General features: G+C 52.8%; 1 protein-coding gene across 1 annotated transcript in view; it reads right to left on the bottom strand.

Moving 5' to 3' along the window:
- Nucleotides 1–3,476: 3,476 nt before the first annotated feature.
- Nucleotides 3,477–18,534, bottom strand: part of EXOSC7 (exosome component 7) — a 30,241-nt gene continuing 15,183 nt past the window's right edge. Inside the window, exons 4-8 of the mRNA XM_004476775.4 lie at nt 18,259–18,424; nt 11,891–11,961; nt 7,379–7,502; nt 6,210–6,365; nt 3,477–3,722 (exon numbers count right to left, since the gene is read on the bottom strand). Coding sequence (XP_004476832.1) covers nt 3,618–3,722; nt 6,210–6,365; nt 7,379–7,502; nt 11,891–11,961; nt 18,259–18,424 — 622 coding nt within the window. The 3' untranslated portion in view covers nt 3,477–3,617. The remainder of the gene's footprint in view (nt 3,723–6,209; nt 6,366–7,378; nt 7,503–11,890; nt 11,962–18,258; nt 18,425–18,534) is intronic.

Raw genomic sequence — 18,534 nt, 5'->3', positions numbered from 1 at the left:
TTCTTGCTGTTTGTCCATAAAGGTCACTGGAGTCACAGTGGACAGGCAAGGGAGAGTCCTGCATTCTCAGTGTGGCTCAGACACTTGTGTAACGTGGGAAGCCATCTCCACCTACCTACACAGAGGGATCGTGTGTGAGACAGCCGGGACCTGCAGGGCTGTGGGAAGGGGGAAGACAGGTCTGAGCAGCCAGCACCACCCCAGGGGCCAGGGGCCGGGGGGACCAGGGGCCAGGGGCCAGGGCCTCCTTCCAGGACAAGGAAGCTCAGTGCTGTGACACCCCCGGCTCTTTCCACCCCTTTATTCCTTCCACTTTAGGGGACAGAAAATAACTTCCCTGATTTGTAAACTTGGGAAGAAGAACCGGGGCAGGCTCACTCCAGCTTTGCCCTTCCCGGGTGCCTTCAGCTACAAGAGATGACACAAGAAGAAAGAGAAAACTCCCGGGCCCTCCAGGAGCCTGGGAGATCCCAGCACCTTGGTGGGGCCCCCCCGCCTCCCGCCACAGCCTGGAGTTCAACAGGTGCTAAAGCCAGCTGTGCGTTTAGGGGCTCTGGAGGTGCCAGGTTGACACATGAGCCCTGCACAACCTAGCCAAAACATCTTGGCTCCTCCGTCTCGCACCAAGCCCGGTCCTCAGCCCATACCCAGGACCTGCAGATGCCCCCAGGGAAGAAAATGGCTGGAGACCCCTGCTCACTTCAGGTCTCTCTCTCCTGTGGAGTTTTAGACCCTTCACTCCTCTGTGCTTCCATAGCTCTCTGAAATCTTTAAAAATAGGATTTTGGAAACGTATGCAACACCTTCTGGTGGTTGCAGCATGAATGGTTGTCTGCCATGACCTAGGGCAGCCCCCCTGACCACAAGTCATGGCCTGGCTGCTGCCTCCTCCGGGGATACTCCCCAACGGGCGCTCCCCAGCCTAGCCAGCAGGGCATCCATGCACCGGGTCTCCTAGCAGCGCCTTCGTTTTGCTTTAGTGAAGGGGGTGCCCTCGGGGTCAGCAGCACGTTCTCTAGGGTCACACGACAAATCCATCACTACACGCTCGCTCCTACAGACCTTTAGGCCAGGTCCCACGCTTTGACGGGTGCAGTTCCTCTCAAAACCATCTGCCCAGGGCGCCTCCACTGGCTCCAAGGCTCCAGGTCCCCAATGGCTGTCGGTTACCTGTCCAGCAGGCCTGGGCAGCTCCTCCCGGTGCCCTACGGCATGGTGCCTGAGAAGCCTAGAGCAGAAGGCAATCGGCTATGGACAGCACGGGAGGCAGGATTCTGCTGACCTGGAGTGACTCGAAGGCTGCATGGGACTGTCCTGCAGCTGGGCGGGAGCGGGAGGCGAGGCTGGGATGGGCACCCAATGGCACGGAACTTACCCAACTACTTCTCTACTGGCTGGCCTTTACACGGTATTTAGGGGGGAGTATAAATATATTGGCATGAGCTTCTTCAGTGTTTTTATTCCCCTTGTATTTTGAAGTATTTACTTTGGCTACATTCTCAGAAGTATAATTATTAGGCCAAAGGGTCTGAACAACGATTTTAAGGCTTTTTATACAGACTGTCAGTTTTTTTCCAGTTAGCACTAATTTTTGCTCTGCTGGCACTTTTATATGAGAGACCACTTCTTTTACTCAGCAAAACACAAACTACTGTTAATATTCTAAACTCATGTTTTTAGATTAGAATTTACTTGATTTTGGAGACGATGGAATCACAGACACAAAAATCCAACTTGAGTATTATATATACCATTACATTCCTTACCCTTTCCTCCCCCAAAACTTGACCCCTCACCCTCAAGTTCTTAACTACCTTTTGGCCAACTTCAATGTTCTCCTCCTGATATTTATTTAAAGACCACTGAAGACAGCTCTGCTTCTGCTGGATGGGTCTCCCCAGGACAGTATTTTTCTAAGTTTGCCAGTTTCTGTTTTCCTTTCCTTTATTCTGTCTGACAGCCAGAATAATAAGACATTTCTAATAAATTTCTCTCCTGGAGACAGCCTGCTCGGTTGGTGTTTTACTTCATTTGTGATGTACACCTCTCCCATGAAGGGGTGTCCTTCAAGGAAAGGTATGGGGTGATTAGAGACAGATGTGAACATCTGTTTCTCCCCTTCCTTCTTTTTCCCTGTAACTTCCTGGCCAGCAAGTGCAGCTGGGTAACTGTCTGCTAACAGCTGGTCAAGCAAAGCCTCACCTGTCTCTCTGGAGGGAAGTGAAGCTCAGCCAGTTTCACATATACTATAGTACCCCTTCTAATTTATGTACCTCGACATGATCCCCTGAAACGAATTAAAACCCAAGGCTGCTAAACCTTATTCAAGCTCTTGTTGCATCTCTGCACCACCACTGCCAATGTTTCATGGTGGACAATCATCCGGGAGCAGGAGAAGAAGACAAAGGCTGACTTCGGCCTTGCTGCGGGCACTGGCAATCATGGCACCTGGAGGGACAACACTGGGCAATGTAAAAGGAAGAACGGAAAACCACACTCTTTGGGTTCTGAACACATTAGCCGTTCCCCCCCACCCCACTAAGGCCAAGTCTCAGCAAAGGACTGACCTGGCCACGCCAGGAGGAGATGCCCCGCGCCAGCACCCCTGGACCCCAACTGTTCTTTCCATTAAGTGATAAACTCCTAACTCCTCACCCATTTGTCTAACAAATGCAAAGAGCAAATGCCCCGGCTGAACTAGTCTTCATGAACCAGCTCCTTTCCAGGGCCCTGTAGTCTGATTTGGGAGTTTGGGTTCCCAGCCACCCTGGGAGGGGGCAGGGCAGGCAACGCCCAGCAGGACGCTGGGTTCCACCTCTGCACAGCAAGCAGAATGGAGGCGCAGAGGAGGGGCTTTCTGGCCGTGGTTATCCTAGGAGTGTGACAGCTGAGTAATCCAATGACATCACTAAAGCAGTCTTCCTTAGGCTGATAAAACAAGGAAATCTTGCCAAACAGCAGGGAATGGTTATAAAACATGAAGCTATTTCAAAATGAGTGATAAGAAAGGTGGAGCGAGGGCCAAGGTGGCCCCAAAGCCCACTCTAGGGAGCTCCGCCTGGGTCTCTTGGAATGTGGGAAGCAGGGGCTGGGCTTCCCAGGCCTCAGGGAAGGTTCTCCAGCCAGGCGGAATCTTCCTCCCTTCTCCTCCCCCGAAGCACACAAACGCACAAGGGGAATCAACTTTTCCTTGTGACTCTTATTTTGAAAGTCCTACAGGAAAAGACAATTCACAAAACACAGCACCAGCTTTTCCTCTAAGTCCTTTCGCTGGGCTCTCTTCAGGTTTGTTCCCTGGTGCCGTTCTGGACCCGGGCAGTGGAGGTTAAAGGAGTGTCCTGGGAGGGCCCACGCCCAAAGCCACACCCCCGGCACCCGGCCTCAGATTTGGCCATCATTCACTGGACAGGGGCCAGACGGCCCCACATGGACCAAGGGGCATCCTGACGGACAGCTGAAAAACGAGTCGTTCCAAAGAAGACCAGAAAATAGACTTTAATTTTATAGGTACAAATATTGCCTTAACTTGACAAGAGCTGAGAAAAATATATACAAACTTTGGTTTAAAACAAAAAGCAAAAAAACAAACAACTGATGGTGGAGGAAGTGCCGTGCGGTCAACCCAGGAATCCGACCTTCTGTCTCTTGGGCCCCAGGCCTTCTTCCTTGTGCAGGAGGCTCTGCAGGGAGCTGTGCAGCACCTTGCCCACGCGCTTGCCAGTCTGCAGGACAGGGCAGGGGACAAGAGCACACGCTCACTTGTGAGGCCCACCCCTGGCCTCCCTTTCTGCCAGCTGGCCATTCCAATATTTTATACATCCCATCTGCCTCAGGGACCTTTTTAAAAATTAAGACAAATCAAAACAACAACCAACCAAACCCTAAGAACATAATGGTCACATTCTGGAAAAACCATTGCACTAAAAAAAAAAGCCGCCGACCCCAGGCAGCAAGCAGGACGTGGCCAGGCTGCCTCGGCCATCGCTCGGTCCAGCATTCCTGCCACCGTCACGAGCAGCATCGCTGCCAACCCAATCCGGGTTCGGGTGCCAGCCGCGTCCCACCGTTCTGCAGTGAGGAGGCACAGGGAGACCACGGAGAGTTGGACTTGCCTGACAAAGCCACGGCTGGACCCAAGGGCACCCTCTAAGAAGCAGCTTCCAAGTCCCTCCCACCGAGCCTCCAAGCAGAGCTGTGTGGACGTGGCCAGGGCCCATGCCTGGGTGGGGTCTCCTGTGTCACTCCCATGCAGGGGGGCTAAGGGTGGTGTGAATGTTGGAATCAAGGCGCATCAAGAAGCCAAACCACCCACCAATTCAGCCATTACTCCTTCAACAACGGACAGAAGGGGGGAAGGTTTGGAAAACCCCCATATATGAAAACCTTTCCTTGTGCACCTGTTACTCTACCTGCCGTTAGGTTCGTGGATCCCTTTAAGAAAGCAACTGGCCAAGCACAAACCTGCAATCCCGTCAAGTCTCCCACCCTCCCGAAGCAGAGCTAATGCGACTCTGCCCCGGCTCCATTCGGAAGACCCCGGCCCAGGCCCCGCCAGTCCTCCCCGGGCCTTGCTGCAGCAGGAGGCACTCGAGGCAAGACTGAAACCTCTCCTGAGGAGAGCACCTCTGTCCAGCGGCCGGGAGTGTCGATACTGACACGGGAAGTCAGGGCAAGGGCCGACGTGATTCCAGCACGGCTTTCTCTAGAAGAGAAGGGACAAGCGTCCCAGGCCAGCCAACAGGGGCTACTGGTTATTCACGCCCCGACTGCGGAGTCCCGTGTGAGCAGGGGGAGAGCGAGCACAGGGCTGCGCCCCCTGGACTGCGACCAGGCCCCGAGCCCCAGGGGAGGCGGGCCCACTGGACAGCCGCCCCTGCCTGGTCACGAGGCCCAGGCCGCACTGGGCTGCGAGTGGGGCTCTGAGGCTCAGGCTAGGCCTGAGTGCCCCTCCTCATTTACGAGCTATGGGGCTTCAGCAAGTGACTCCTCCTCTCTGTGCCTCAGTTTCCCCAGTTGGAAAAATAAGGATAATAGTTTCCCCAGGATTGTTGTGGATTAAATGAGAAAATTTATTTAAAGAACTTATAACAGTATGTGACATATAGCAAGCACATAGGCCCTTTTTAGGGATGATTTGTTTGTTGTTTTTGTTTTTAGATATTGGAATTCTCATAAAATTCCCTTTGGAGAAAAAAATATATAAAGAGCTCCTCACTAAAACAGTTTGCGAGCCACTGGTCTGGAAAGGTCTGTAGTAGAACCCATAAAGCATTTTGAGTGTTTTGCTTAAAAAGATTAACCAGCTCCCCCAACTGTGAAGAACCACAGCTGCTGCACACTGCTGCAGACTGTGCTGAGGGCGCCTGGTGGGGCGCATGGGCAGGGTGCCATTGCGAGGACCGCGACGTGCCAGGAGCCCTGACTCGAGCCTCAGGCCTGCACCGCGCCCGGCGTCCACAGCCCCTGCTGCCCTGGTCCCGCTCTGTGGACGAGGCGGCTATGCGGAGGGCTGGTAGCACTTACAGCCCGCGCGCCACACCTCCACACCACACACCCTGCTCACTCTGTGCCTCCAAGTACAACGAGGAAAACAAGAAAAGGAAAAGGAGACAAGCGCCTGGAGTCTCCAGGGCAAAGCCATCGTTTCTCCGAGGGAAGGATGAGCGTGTGCCGCACAGAATGGAAAAGACACCAAGCCCAGGGACAGATAAGCCTGCTCCTGGCCCCGGCCCTCGAGGACCTCCGCAAAGCCGAGTGGACGCAGGGAAGGCCCGGGATGCACGCTGGGCAGGCCCAGCCCAGCCCCAAGAGGGCCAGCGGGGCCAGCTGGAGAGGCCCTGGGGTACTGCCTGAGCCCGGGGGAGCAACCCACTCCCCCAGGGCTGCCGCACTCCCGCCTGTCCCCGTTTAGACTCTCCTCAGCCTGGGAGAACGGAAGGCACCGTCCACCAGCCCCCAGCTCCCCTTTACTCTCTCCCTTCCAGGGACAGGAGAACTGAACCTGGCGTTTAGGAGATCCCCAACTCTGTGTCATCCAAGTTCAAAGCACCCACTTAGAGACGGGGAGACGTGGGACCAGAGAGGGAGGGGGACTTGCCAAGGAAAAGCAGCCCTTGCCGACAGGTTCCCGCCCACACCCGAGCCACAGCTGTGCGTGTGACCCCCGTGTGCGACCAGCACCGGCACGCGTCACAGCGCCAGAGTCTTACCTCCATCATCTCGAAGACGCTCTCTGGGTCCAGGCTGCCCCTGCCCACCTTCCTCATGCATGTCACGACCCCCTTGTTGGTCACGGACACCAGCAAGCTGGCCAAGGAGCAGGCCTCCTCCTGAAGGGTGGCGTCCACCACGTGCCGACAGCCGATCTGCGAAGGTGGGGAGCCCAGCACACACGTGGGTGCCTGTGCCCAGCTCCCGCCCAGCCCGGCCCCGCAGGGGAAGAGCTACACCAGGTGAAGGGCCTGTACTGTCCATCTAAGGTCTCACGTCCGATGCATCTTAGGAACGGGCAAAGTCCCATCTCAGGTCCCGTGTGGGCAGCGTAACAGGAACGTGTCAGGAAATGTGGGGGTGCACACGGAGAGACCATCCAAGTTGGAGACCACCAAGGGCTTCCAACGGGGAGGACGAGGCCACACGTGAGGTCACATGGGTGCTCCACTCACAACAGGGGTGAATCGAAAGCCCCCCGGCTCAGGGCCAGGCTCTAGCATGAGCAAAGCACAGGTGGCTCTGGTCAGTCATCATGTGCTTCTGTCCGAGAGGTCGCCACAGCCCAGGTCATGGAGTGCTTCAGCGGAATCAAGTCTGACCCATTCGAACCTACTCCACGACCTCTGCGTGGGCTCAACCACCCCAGCTGGCACTGGCCTGTCTGCACAGCCGCGCAGTGGGGGTTCTGTGCCAGCGCCAACATGCAGGTAGGCCCACAGGCCTCTGTGCTGATGTAAGAACCACACCTGACTCATCAGAAGCCCTAGACGGGCTCCAGCCTCCTCACCATTTGACGAGGACAAGAAGGATGGGGTTAGCCCTCACGGCAGGAGGCCTGCTGGCAGCAGGCCTGGGATGGGCCTGGGCCCTTAGCCATCCTAGACCCCACGGGGTTATGTTACGGGAATTAGAAGAAGGCTAGGCAGGAAGGGCTCAGCCAACTGGCTGACACCATGGACCCACTCGGTGCTCCTGTGTCTCCACATCTTCCAGTTCAAAGAAAAGAAGGAGCTGCTCACAGGAGTGGTTTTTAATACAACCAAACTAGTGGACAGGGCATGAAGTTACTCCTATAACGGTTTCCAAACCAACCTCTCGACTGACTGTGTGACCTCGCTGGCTTGGGCATGGAAGGAAGAACAGACCACGAAGCACAAGTCCATACCTTGCACAGAGTGACAATGCAGGGGACATTCTCGACGTTCAGCCGGATGCAGTCATAAGGGTCATCGGACAGTTCAATGTCCTTCGACCCCTCTTCATCCTCCAGAACACGAACCCTTGGTATCCTGGAAGCAGGAACACAATGGAAATTCTACTTAAGCACTGAAAGAAAGAGAACTGCTTTCCCCTGAGCTGGAGAACAGGAGCCAGAACCCCAGTGCCTCACAAGAGAAAGTCCCGCTGGGCCTGTCCTCCTCCTCCCCACCCTCGCCAGTTCTGTAAAGAGCTCAGATGCATTGGGGAGCTGGTGGCGGGTCCCTGGTCGCCAAAACCTGGGGTCCCGATAGCGGGGCGGCCCGCAGGTCCAGGGCGGGGATGCACTGCTGCGGGGTGGGAGCCGTGCCATCACCAAAAAAAAGCTTGCCGAGGCCAAGTATAAGGAGCGAGGGACTGTCTTGGCAGAGGACCAGCTGGCCCAGACGTCAAAGCAGTTGGATATGTTCAAGACCAACCTGGAGGAATTTGCCAGCAAGCACAAATAGGAGATCCAGAAGAATCCCAAGTTCCAAGGACAGTTCCAGGACATGTGTGCCACCACTGGGGTGGATACCCTGGCCTCTGGAAAAGGATTCTGGTCTGAGATGCTGGGCGTAGAGGATTTCTATTATGAGCTGGGTGTCCAGATTATTGAAGTATGCCTGGCCCTCAAGCACCGGAATGGAGGTCTGATAACTCTGGAGGAGCTACAACAGGTGTTAAAAGGAAGGGCAAGTTCGCCCAGGATGTCAGCCAGTAGGTTTTGCCGCCCAACCCCTTGGAGGGTAGAAAGAAGTCTTTAACAATCAGATGGAATTCTTTTCTCCCTACTCCTCTCATATGTCTGGGCTAGCTAAGAAATCATTTTTATTACTCTTTATAATCAGAAAAAGTTATGTTTTCAGTTTAGAAAACTTTGAAAAATACAGAGAGGTGAAAGAAGAAAACAAAACCTTCCATTATTAAGTGAGAGATTACAGCTGTTAAACATTTTGGTATATTCCTTCTAAGCATTTTTTTTTCATGCATAAATAAATATTATTTTTTAAAACATAAAAAAAAAAAGCTCAGATGGGACACCACCATGCAGTGGGGAAAGGTGGTCTTTTGAGAAAGGAATGCATCCTATATGGACTGCAGATGTAAATGGGAAAGATAAAATGAAGTTTTTTAGAAGAAAAACTGAGACCATCTTCACGATCTTGGAGTAGACAAGTATTTCTTGAATATAAAGGAAAAACAGGACCAATTTGATTATATTAAGACTATGAACTTTTGTTTGTCAAAGACATCATTTAAAAACTAAAAAGATAATCCGGGGTGGGAGAAAAAATTTACGAATACGTATTAAAGAACATTTACCAAACATAAAGAAAAAGACTTGACAACTCAACAGAAAATTGGGCAAAAGCCTCAAACAGGGACTTCATAAAAGAGGTGATCCAGGGAGACAATAACCACATGACAAGGTGGTCAACTTAAAAAGTCATCAGGGAAATGCAAGCTGAAAGTGCAATATGAGAACAAGACACTCACCGTACGGCTAATATTAAAGGGACACAAACCCGTGGGTGGAGTAAAACCCAGGACTCGTACACTGCTGGTTGGGGTATCAAGGGAAAAGCTCTTTGGAAAGCTGTTTTGTAGTATCTACAAAAACTCAACCTAGCTGTACACCATGACCCAGAACTGCCATTCCCACACAACGGAAATGGAGAAATACGTGCACCAAAAGACAAACCCAAGAAAGTTCATGCCCAGCGCTACTCGTAAAAGCCCCAAACTAGAAACTGCCCAGCTGCCCATCAAGAATGAAATGAATCACGTGGGCATTTTCCCACAATGCTCCTGTAAGAAGAGCGCATACTGATACGGGCAAGAAGGTGAATGAATCAAACAAGGCTCTCAACTGAGGCAGACACAGGACAGGCTATCCTGTGGGTCCACGTCGAGCAAGTACAGAATGACCCACGGGTCAGAGATGAGGAGCGCTGTTACCCTCGTAGGAGCGGTGATGCAGGAAGAGGGGGCTGGGCTGCTGGCCACGTTCCATTTCTTGAGCTGGGTCCTGAAAGAACCATTTAACCCACGAGGCTGGTTCACTGCAGCATGGGGTGAGAAACCAGGGGAAGAGGGCACCCCAGCTCCTGCAGGGGCAGCAGTGCTGGTGCTCCTCCTAAGCCCCGTGACACAGTCCCCTGGCCGTCCATCCACACAGGCCATGTCCAGAGCGAGGGGCTCCGACCACAGAACGCCTCCCAGGGCAGGGAGCCCGGCTAGGTGAGCCCCCCGTGTAAGCGCTCAGTAGGTCACTTACTTGCTCACCTCCCAACCACCAGCAAACAGTCTACTTGAACAAAATCAAGGAGCCAGCTTGAATTGTGGTCATTGTGTTCACACACACACAGTGTCTCCTGATGTCCCAATCCCTTGTCCACAGCACGGCCGGGCAGAAGGGTCAGAGAATAGCCTCAGATGGCCTTTACCCTTCTAAAGCACCCTGACTGTGCCCTCTCCATGTTCTGGGGAACCCAGTGCCTCACCAAGCGCCCTCTCCTCACTGCCTGCAGGCTACTGTGGTCTGGGAATGAGACATGGCTGTGTCCGTGACAGATGTCCTCCCCGGGTGAGCAGCTGGGCTCGCCATCCTGTGCACAGCGTTCTCCCAACACCTCCCGCACAGCCACCTGCCTCGCCTGGATCCCCAGGCTCCTCCTGCCCTGGTGCCCAGGGAAGCCAGCTGGCACCCAGGGAATTTGTGAGGCTCGAGGTAGAACAGATGGCAGCTTCCCTTCCTTCTCCGGCACAGCCCAAGCAGAGGCTGCTGCTAAGGGGCTCTGGCACCCAGGCCCAGCACAGAGGACTACGGGGCTGGGGATGCCAGGCCCACACCCTCACTGGTCTCAGCCAATGGTACAGTGGCCCAGTTAAGGGTAGGGACCCTACAGCTGTCATTCTCAGCAAATAGTCCATCCCATGATTCCTGACCTAAATATGTCTTTGTTTTTGTTCCTTTTAATTACACAGGTTGTCAAAATTCCTACCATGGAAAAATTCTAGACTACGGTAAGAGAAATGTTAAATCACCCACAATCCTGTAAACAAACACTGAGAAGTAATCACAATGATCATTTTGGGGTGTGTGTATACAGACACATACCCAAACATATTAAATATAAGAATTACCAAAACCAAAACACAACAGAACAAACCAAAAAAAAAGAACACCAGGGGAAGCAGCTGTGGCTCAATCAGTTGGGCTCCCGTCTAACACACGGGAGGCCCTGGGTTTGCGTCCCGGGCCTCCTTGTGAAGGCAGGCTCGCCTGCACGCTGAAGAGAGCCGCCGGCTCGGGCGCTGCGGAGAGACACCCAGCCAGCAAGCGCCAAAGTGCTGTCTAGTCCACAAGCACCGCAGAGTGCCGCTGGCCCGCAAGCACCGCAGAGAGCCAATTCAGCAAGGTGACGCAACAAAAAGGAAGACAAGTGAAAACACAGAAGAGCACACAGTGAATGGACACAGAGAGCAGACAACAAGCATGCTGCAAGGGGGAGGGAATAAACAAAAATAAATACAGACACACAGAAGAACGCACAGCAAATGGACACAGAGAGCAGACAGCAAGCAAGCTGCGGGGAGGGGGGGATACATAAATAAATAAACATTATCCAGTAAATGGCTTCCTATAAATATGCTGCTGGTGTGGATTTCAGCCCCCATGTTGGGACACTCATGTTATTTCCAATTTCTCAGTATCACAGAGACACTGCTGGCCTTTACTTACTTATCCTATTACTTCCTTAAAATATACCCCTAGAAGTTTCTAATACCCTAAGATTCCCTGTTACCTTAATGTAACCTCTCATGGAATGAACTCCCACAGACTTATTTCCAAATGCTGCAAGCGACCCTCAAAGCACTTGGTGCACAGAAAGGGGAAACACTCTATAACCAGAGGAAATGCTGACTCTGAAACAGCTCGGCCACGTCCCTGGCTACGCAGCCCTTCTAGGAGGCCGTGCCACACCGGCATAACATGTCCAGGTCTTTGCTTAAACCCCAAGAGTGGCTGCTGCTCTGATTTTCCAACATTCACTTCTGGAAACAAGAAACACCTGAGCAGCCACTGTCGGGCACTATTCGTGCTGCTGGGGATACAGCAGAGCACAAGACAGGCAGAACTCCCTGCCCCGTTTATCCTGCAAGAGGCAGATGGGTTAAGGGTGATTTCTACTTGTTTTGCTTCTCTATAATTTTCTTATATTTTTCTACATTTTACTTATGAAGATAACACAAACTATAAATACAGAAGTATATACATATACTTAGTTTTAACTTCAGATACCACCATTTTTAACACCAGAGCCTCTTGTCATCGTCACCTGAGGGGCTAGAGTAGAAATCTCTTCAGTGTTCCACCACAAGTGTCTGCTCAAGTTCTCCACAGGCCCGCAGGGCTGCCTGCAGGAAGACGTACCTTGTGTTGAAGAGAGCAGCCTTCACAGCGATGGAGATGGCATCAAACAAATTTCCACCACACTCCAGCAGCTGAAGGAGACAGGGGTGGAGGGCAGAAAAAAGACAAGCACCATTATTACTTTAGGACTATCCAAGTGAAAGGACACCAATGCCTAAGAAATGCTAGTAGGGCATGTGCTTTCAAAATAAAGGTGGGAGTGGGTGGAGCTCAGTGGTTGAGTGCCTGCCTTCCACACACAAGGTCCTAGGTTCGATCTTCAGCACCTCCTTAAAAAAATAAAATAAAAAAATACAGGAAACAGTGCACATGACTGCTCTCTGGCACGTCAATGCTGCCATCACTGGCACAGCCTGTCCACCCCAACTACAAGCGCTGCCCTCTTACAGCTGCACACGCAGATCACACGGGTGAGGGTGCCGCTGACCCCTGCCCTGGTGCCACCCCTCAGGGGCCCTGGCCTGCTGCGGACCTCCTCCCACACCCCTCCAGCCAGCTGGCTTGCACCTGTGCAAAGGCTTGTTCGCCTTCATTTTGCTCCAAATAGCTGCTGAATGCATCACGAGTGTTACGGCGCCTTAGCCTGGCCTCCAAACAAGGAAAACAGGGCAGCCACTGAGGCGGCCGCTGCCTCCAGGTTCCGCTTAGCAGTGTGACCAGACCCTGTAGCACCTGTTGTGTGGAATCATCAGCATACAGCCAACGCTTACTTCAACTTGTAGCACCACACGTTTTACACAAACTACACTAAAAACCAAGGCCTCCTACAAGTTTCTACCCAGGAGTGAAAGCGCTGGCCACAACCCTGCGCTCTTCTAGCCAAGCGGGCGAGACCGCATTAGCCAGCCCCGAGGGGCAGGCCGTTCTGGCCTGATTTTTGGAGGAGCCTTGGCCTGAGGTTGTGGAACAGAACCAAGTGAGCGATCCCATGTAAAAAAGGTGAGGAAGGCATGAGGAGAAAGCAGTGTCTTTCACTGTGTGTTTGTCCAGCGTCTAGACAAACTCTGCCCTCCACCTGCACTGTGAATCCCGGAGGGCTGGGACCCCGTTGGTTCTGTTCATCCTGCGTCCCTGAAGCCCTGCCCACGGGCCCCACGCAGAGCCTGCCAGGTACCCGCGGACCCTAGCTGGAGCCCTGCTGACCCAGCCAGTTCAGCACCCACACCTGGCGTGCCCCTTGCAGGCTCCTTGTCCTGCTCAGCGTGTGGCCCGCTCTCCATGCAAAGCTCAGGCTCACCCCCCTCTCCCACCACCCTGCAATCCACCGCTGATTAAAAGAGCTCGCTTCCTCCCCCGCCAACGCGCCCACGTGGCTGTGCACCTGCAGCTCACCCACCTAGCACCTGGACGAGCTCTTCCCGCCCTGGGCATTGTTCGGGTGTAGACCGCCATGCGGCAAAGGGGCCGCAGACTCGGCCAGGCTGCCTGCATCCAAATCCTGCCTTCACCAGTCGGCTGTGTGACCCTCCTGTGCCTCGGGGAGGATAATAATCACACCCATCTCCCTTAACAGAGTTGTTAGGACGGCGGTATGTGTGAATATTTGATTTCAGGGGGTCTGGCCTGCAGGAAGCATTACTGTTATTAAGTAAGCAGCGATCACTCTTTCAATTTCCACTTTTGTCCCTCAGACTTCCTGAGGCTGTGTGCTGCACGTTCTCCACCTTCCTCACTGACAGCAGAGGTTCTGAACCCAGCTGTGCATCGGAATCCCCCAGGTGAGGCGGCACAGGTGAGGAGCTAGAACCTGCCCTGTACTCCATCTCCAGAGAGTGCTCTCATCAGCCTGGACTGAAGACCACCCCTTCAGGCTCACAGCACCTGACACAAAGCTGTGTGGACGGCTGTTCTGGTCACTGAGAGGACCCCGGAGAGCACCTCGGGCAGCCCTGCCCTGATGGGACGTGGAGGCCCTCTCGCCATGGCCCAGCCGCCTGACTGACACTGTCCTGCACTGAGCCCCCGAAGGCTGATCACAAAACTAACTCTGAACTCAAGCGGGCTCATCTCCAGCAGTGATCAAGAGGGCGGAATGCTGAATGCTGACGCTGCTGCGGCGCCTCCCAGGACAGACGCCAGCCAGCCTGCGCCTGCCTCCAGGCCTCGGTCTGCTGCCCTGACACCCACGCCTGCCACTCCCTGGCCCTGTGCCCTCTGAGCTGCGCTTTCCGCCTTAGTAAGGCAGAGCGTACCCCTCCGGAGGGCGGCCGGGAGGATCGTGAGGGTCCTGGCACGTGGTAGGTGCTACAGGCCTGACCTTCAGAGGAAGGTCTCTGCTGTCAACCAGGCCCCTAGCAGAACCGTTTTGCTAAACACAGCGGTACAGCCAAGAGGCGGGGGAGCGGGGATGGAACACTGGGGGTACCGGGGTGTCTAAACAGGCCCAGGCAACGGGAGCCACAGAGCCCCCAGGACCGTGATCCAGAGCAGGCTGTAGGTGTCCACCCCTCCAGCAGAGAACCCCTGGGACAGAGCGGAACTGGAGCCGCCCCCTTCAGGTGCACACAGCCGAGAAGGGCCCTCTCAGGGGAACAGTGCAACCTCCTATTAGCATCCTGAGGGTGACAGGCTTCATTTCGTAAGGCAAACATTGACCAATGCGAGGAAAGACAGCAAGTTCCCCCAAAACCCTGCTCCTCCTGTCCCCTCCTTGACCCCCAAGACATGCAGGCTCAGGCTTCCTGTGGCCTCACTCAGCCGGGGCCAGGCGCTGCGTGGCTCTCCGCCCCTCCCCCAGTCGCGGCCCCCACTCTGCTCCCAGCACCACTCCCGACCCGCCTCCCTCCAAAGGGCCCTTTTCCGTGCTCAGTGCCACAAAGTCCCAACAGCAACCCCATCTGGGCAAAACCTGATGCCACTGAAAAACTACAAAAAGCAGAGACAAGTGACATTTCTATGAGGTTAAATTTCTACTCTCATCAAATAACCCAATTTGGGGGGCAGATATGATTCCAGAAAAAGGTGGATCATCTGAATGTAATAGGTCGGTGTTTGTCTTTTAAGTAAATGTGTCTGTAGTAAAAGTATAAACACATGGATGAATGCACAATGACTATTTGTTTTGAAAGATGGACCCTGCCTGAGGATTACACAAACCATCAGTAAAAATAAATCACAGGAGGGAAGCAGATGTGGCTCAAGCAATTGCGCTCCCACCTGCCACATGGGCGACATGAGGATGGTGACATTTCAAAAGTTCATGTCCTCTTCCGAAAGCCTTTTTTTTTTTTTTAAATATTAGAAAAAAACCCAAAAGCCAGGAGCCTTAAAAAGAACCCAGTGCATACCCCTGGACACCCCTGCTCACCACACACCCCTGCTGGAAGGAGGAAGGGTGCTGTGTCTGAACTGAGAGAATGCCCCTATAGTCATCAGCTCTGTAAAAACCTCCGCTGACAGAACACCCTTCTGTTGCTTTGACTCTGAATAAAAAATGTATCAGGGGAAGCAGATGTGGCCCAAGCAACTGGGCTCCCATCTACAACACGGGAAGTCCAGGGATAAATTCCCAGAGCTTCCTGGTGAAAAGCGAGCTGGCCCACGGGGTGAGCTGGCCTGCGTGGAGTGCTGGCCCGCGTGGAGTGCTGGCCCGCGTGGAGTGCTGGCCCGCGTGGAGTGCTGGCCCGCGTGGAGTGCTGGCCTGCGTGGAGTGCTGGCCTGCGTGGAGTGCTGGCCCAGGTAGAATAGTGGCCTGCATGGAGAGCTGGCACAGCAAGATGATGCAACAAAAAGAGACAAAGAGGAGAGACAATAAGAGACACAGCAGACCAGGGACCTGAGGGGGCACAAGATATTGAGCACCTCTCTCTACTCCAGAAGGTCCCAGGATTGGTTCCCGGAGCCACCTGCAGAGAAGACAAAGAGACACAGAAGAATATAGAAAGCAGACAGCGAGTGCAAAACCAAAATGGGGGGCAGAAATAAACAAATAAATAAATCCTTAAAAAAAACTATCAGCCACGGGGACTTCAAGAGACTTCTGCACACCGATGTTCACAACGGCATTCATTCACAATGGCCAAAAGGCGGAAGCAACCCAGGTGTCCATCAACAGGTGAATGGAGAAGCAGAGTGTGATCCATACGTACAGTGAAGTATTCCTCAGCCGTAAAAAGAACGAAGTACATGCGTACGACAACACAGATGAACCTCGAAGACATCATATTAAATAACACAAGCTGCACCCACAAGGACACAAAATAGTTAGAATATGCCAAATTCCTAGGTAGAAATTATATTGGAATGTGGTTAAAAAGGGAAAATTTTAGATTGTGTTACAAGACAAAAATGAGACAAAACCAAACCATAGGACTAGACAGCACAGCGATCCCTAATGTAAACCGTGGGCTCTACTTAGTAGAATATTATAGTAACGTTGTTTCATGAAGAGGAACAAAGGCACCACAGTAATGTAAAACATTAATAAAAGGGAAAACTCTTGAATGCGTGCATGAGTTTGTGTGGTGGGTGGGTATAGGGAAATGCTGTACTTCCCACATGATTTTTCTGTAAACTTACAACTATGCTAATAAATTAAAAACAACACTCTATACCAGCCCGCTCACTGGACCACCCTCCTGCAAAACCACAGAGTGTTCAAGCACCCAGGGGGCCCAGCAGGATCTCCAAGGCAACACCCACATCTTTAACTTCTGGGGGGACAGGGGAGAGACAGTGACTCCCAACCCAGGGCGGAACCTGCCCCTCTCCCGGCAGCTGCGCAGCCTGCCTCTTCCTGGTAAGACCTGCAGGCTGCCAGTTCCTGCCTTCTAAGGACCAGGATCTGCCAAAGTGCCTGCTTACGGAGTCCCTCACCAAGTGATTCTGCTCAGGAGGGAGGAGAAAGACAAACGGACTTGCACCGTCATCATTTTTATCCCTGAGCATCAGCATTCTGGACAAACCTAACAAAACCCTGTTGGGGCGTGGATGTGGCTCAAGCAGTTGGGCACCTGCTTCCCACATGGGAGGTCCAGGATTCGGTTCCCGGTGCCTCCTAACAACAAAACAAGGAAATAAACAACAACAACAAAAAAACAACCCAAGGTAGCGTTCAGTGTGTAAGGGACGGCTTCGCACATATGAGGGCCTGGGTTCAGTGCCCGGCCTCAGTACCTCAAAAAACAGAAACAAAACAAAACAAAAAAAACCCTTTTGACGATGGTAAGCACTGCTGCCTTGTGGCTGTGCTTCACCCCCGATCTCTCAAATTGACTTTATCCAGAAAGCCTGCCCTGTTCAGGAACAGCCAGGCTGTTCCTCCTCAGGAAGCTCACTCTCAGTCACAAGCTCTGCTGAGCTCCAGATTCATCAAAGAATCTTTGTGGTCAACGGCTTAACCACATGTCCTCAATCTGCAGGAGAAAATGAAGTTCCTAATCTCAAAGTCCACAAAATTTAACAGAATGCAGTAAATTAGACCTGAGAGCTTACGCATGAACAAGCAGTTGTCTGCTGCATGATTACACAGAAGGAAAATTCATTACAGCGGCACAGAGAAGTTAGTCAAGGGCCAAAATCCAGGGCGAGGACCAGTAGGAGGGAAGCCACGGGGAGGAATTGGAGCGCTGGAAGGAAAGACTCCGGGATGGAGGCTCTGGGAAGGAGACAGAGTGCAGGGCCCTGCGCTGGGAAATGAGGGGGCTCAGAGCAAACCGGCTCCAGGGTGCTTTCAAGGGTCGACAGCCTCTGAGATCAAGAGCAGGCGGTGGCCTCTGAGATCAAGAGCAGGCGGTGGACACAAACAGACCTGACCTTGAGGCCCAAGGCCACCACTCACAAGCTGAGATCTTGTGGTCTACTTACTTAACCTCTCTGTGTCTTAGTTCCCTCACTTGCGATTGGGGAAAAATAACAGTGGCCACTTTCAAAGGGCTTGTAAAGTCTAAATGAAAATGCATGAATTTGAATTTAGGATTAAATGAGATAAATGTCACTGGACGGAACTTTTTAGAGGAACACTTCCATAATTTGTTAAGCTGCTTTTGTCTGTTATCTTTTGAAGTTGAAATAAAGTTTACTTTAAAAAAAGAGTGCATGTAAAGATTTTACAATCATTCCAAGCAGAAGAATGTGCCAACTTGTCCTTACTCTGTCCGTCAACTCTGGCACCATTTAGAAAGCATCTCTTGTTTTTCACCTTCCCTGACAACTTCGGTGGTAATTTTAGGTGCTCCCCTGAAATGCCTGTTTTGATTTTATTATAGGCTGGCAGGCACTGTGTGTAAGCTAGAGACACATGATGTACTTACTCAAAAGCTGTGGCAGGAGTCTCCCTTTCCCTGGAAGTCGCACACCAAGCACAGCGAGGAAAGCAGGCCCCTGGTTTCCAACAAGGCAGAGCGCGGCTGTGCGGCAGGTGTACTCACCAGCACGTCCACGTAGAGGACCCAGCAGTGCTCCCGAGGGCTGATGCAGAGGGACTTCAGGTCGACGCTGCTCTTGTTGTGAAATATCCGGTAGAGGGTATTAGCGATCTCCGTGCCAAGGTCATCACCTCCTCGCCCTTCAAATTCAGGGGTGGCACTGGCTGAACTACACAGAATGGCAACAGAGAAGCTGAGTGAGGATTTTCAAACGCAAAGCCCAAGGGGCAAGGCCTTACCCCGCTTCCTGCACGGAGCTAAAGCCAGCAGCCACACAAG

This window comes from Dasypus novemcinctus, chromosome 26 (genome assembly GCF_030445035.2).
Source record: "Dasypus novemcinctus isolate mDasNov1 chromosome 26, mDasNov1.1.hap2, whole genome shotgun sequence".
NCBI classification, from domain to species: Eukaryota; Metazoa; Chordata; class Mammalia; order Cingulata; family Dasypodidae; genus Dasypus; species Dasypus novemcinctus.
Note: the sequence above shows the minus strand (reverse complement) of the source record. Positions and strands in the feature narration are given on the sequence as shown.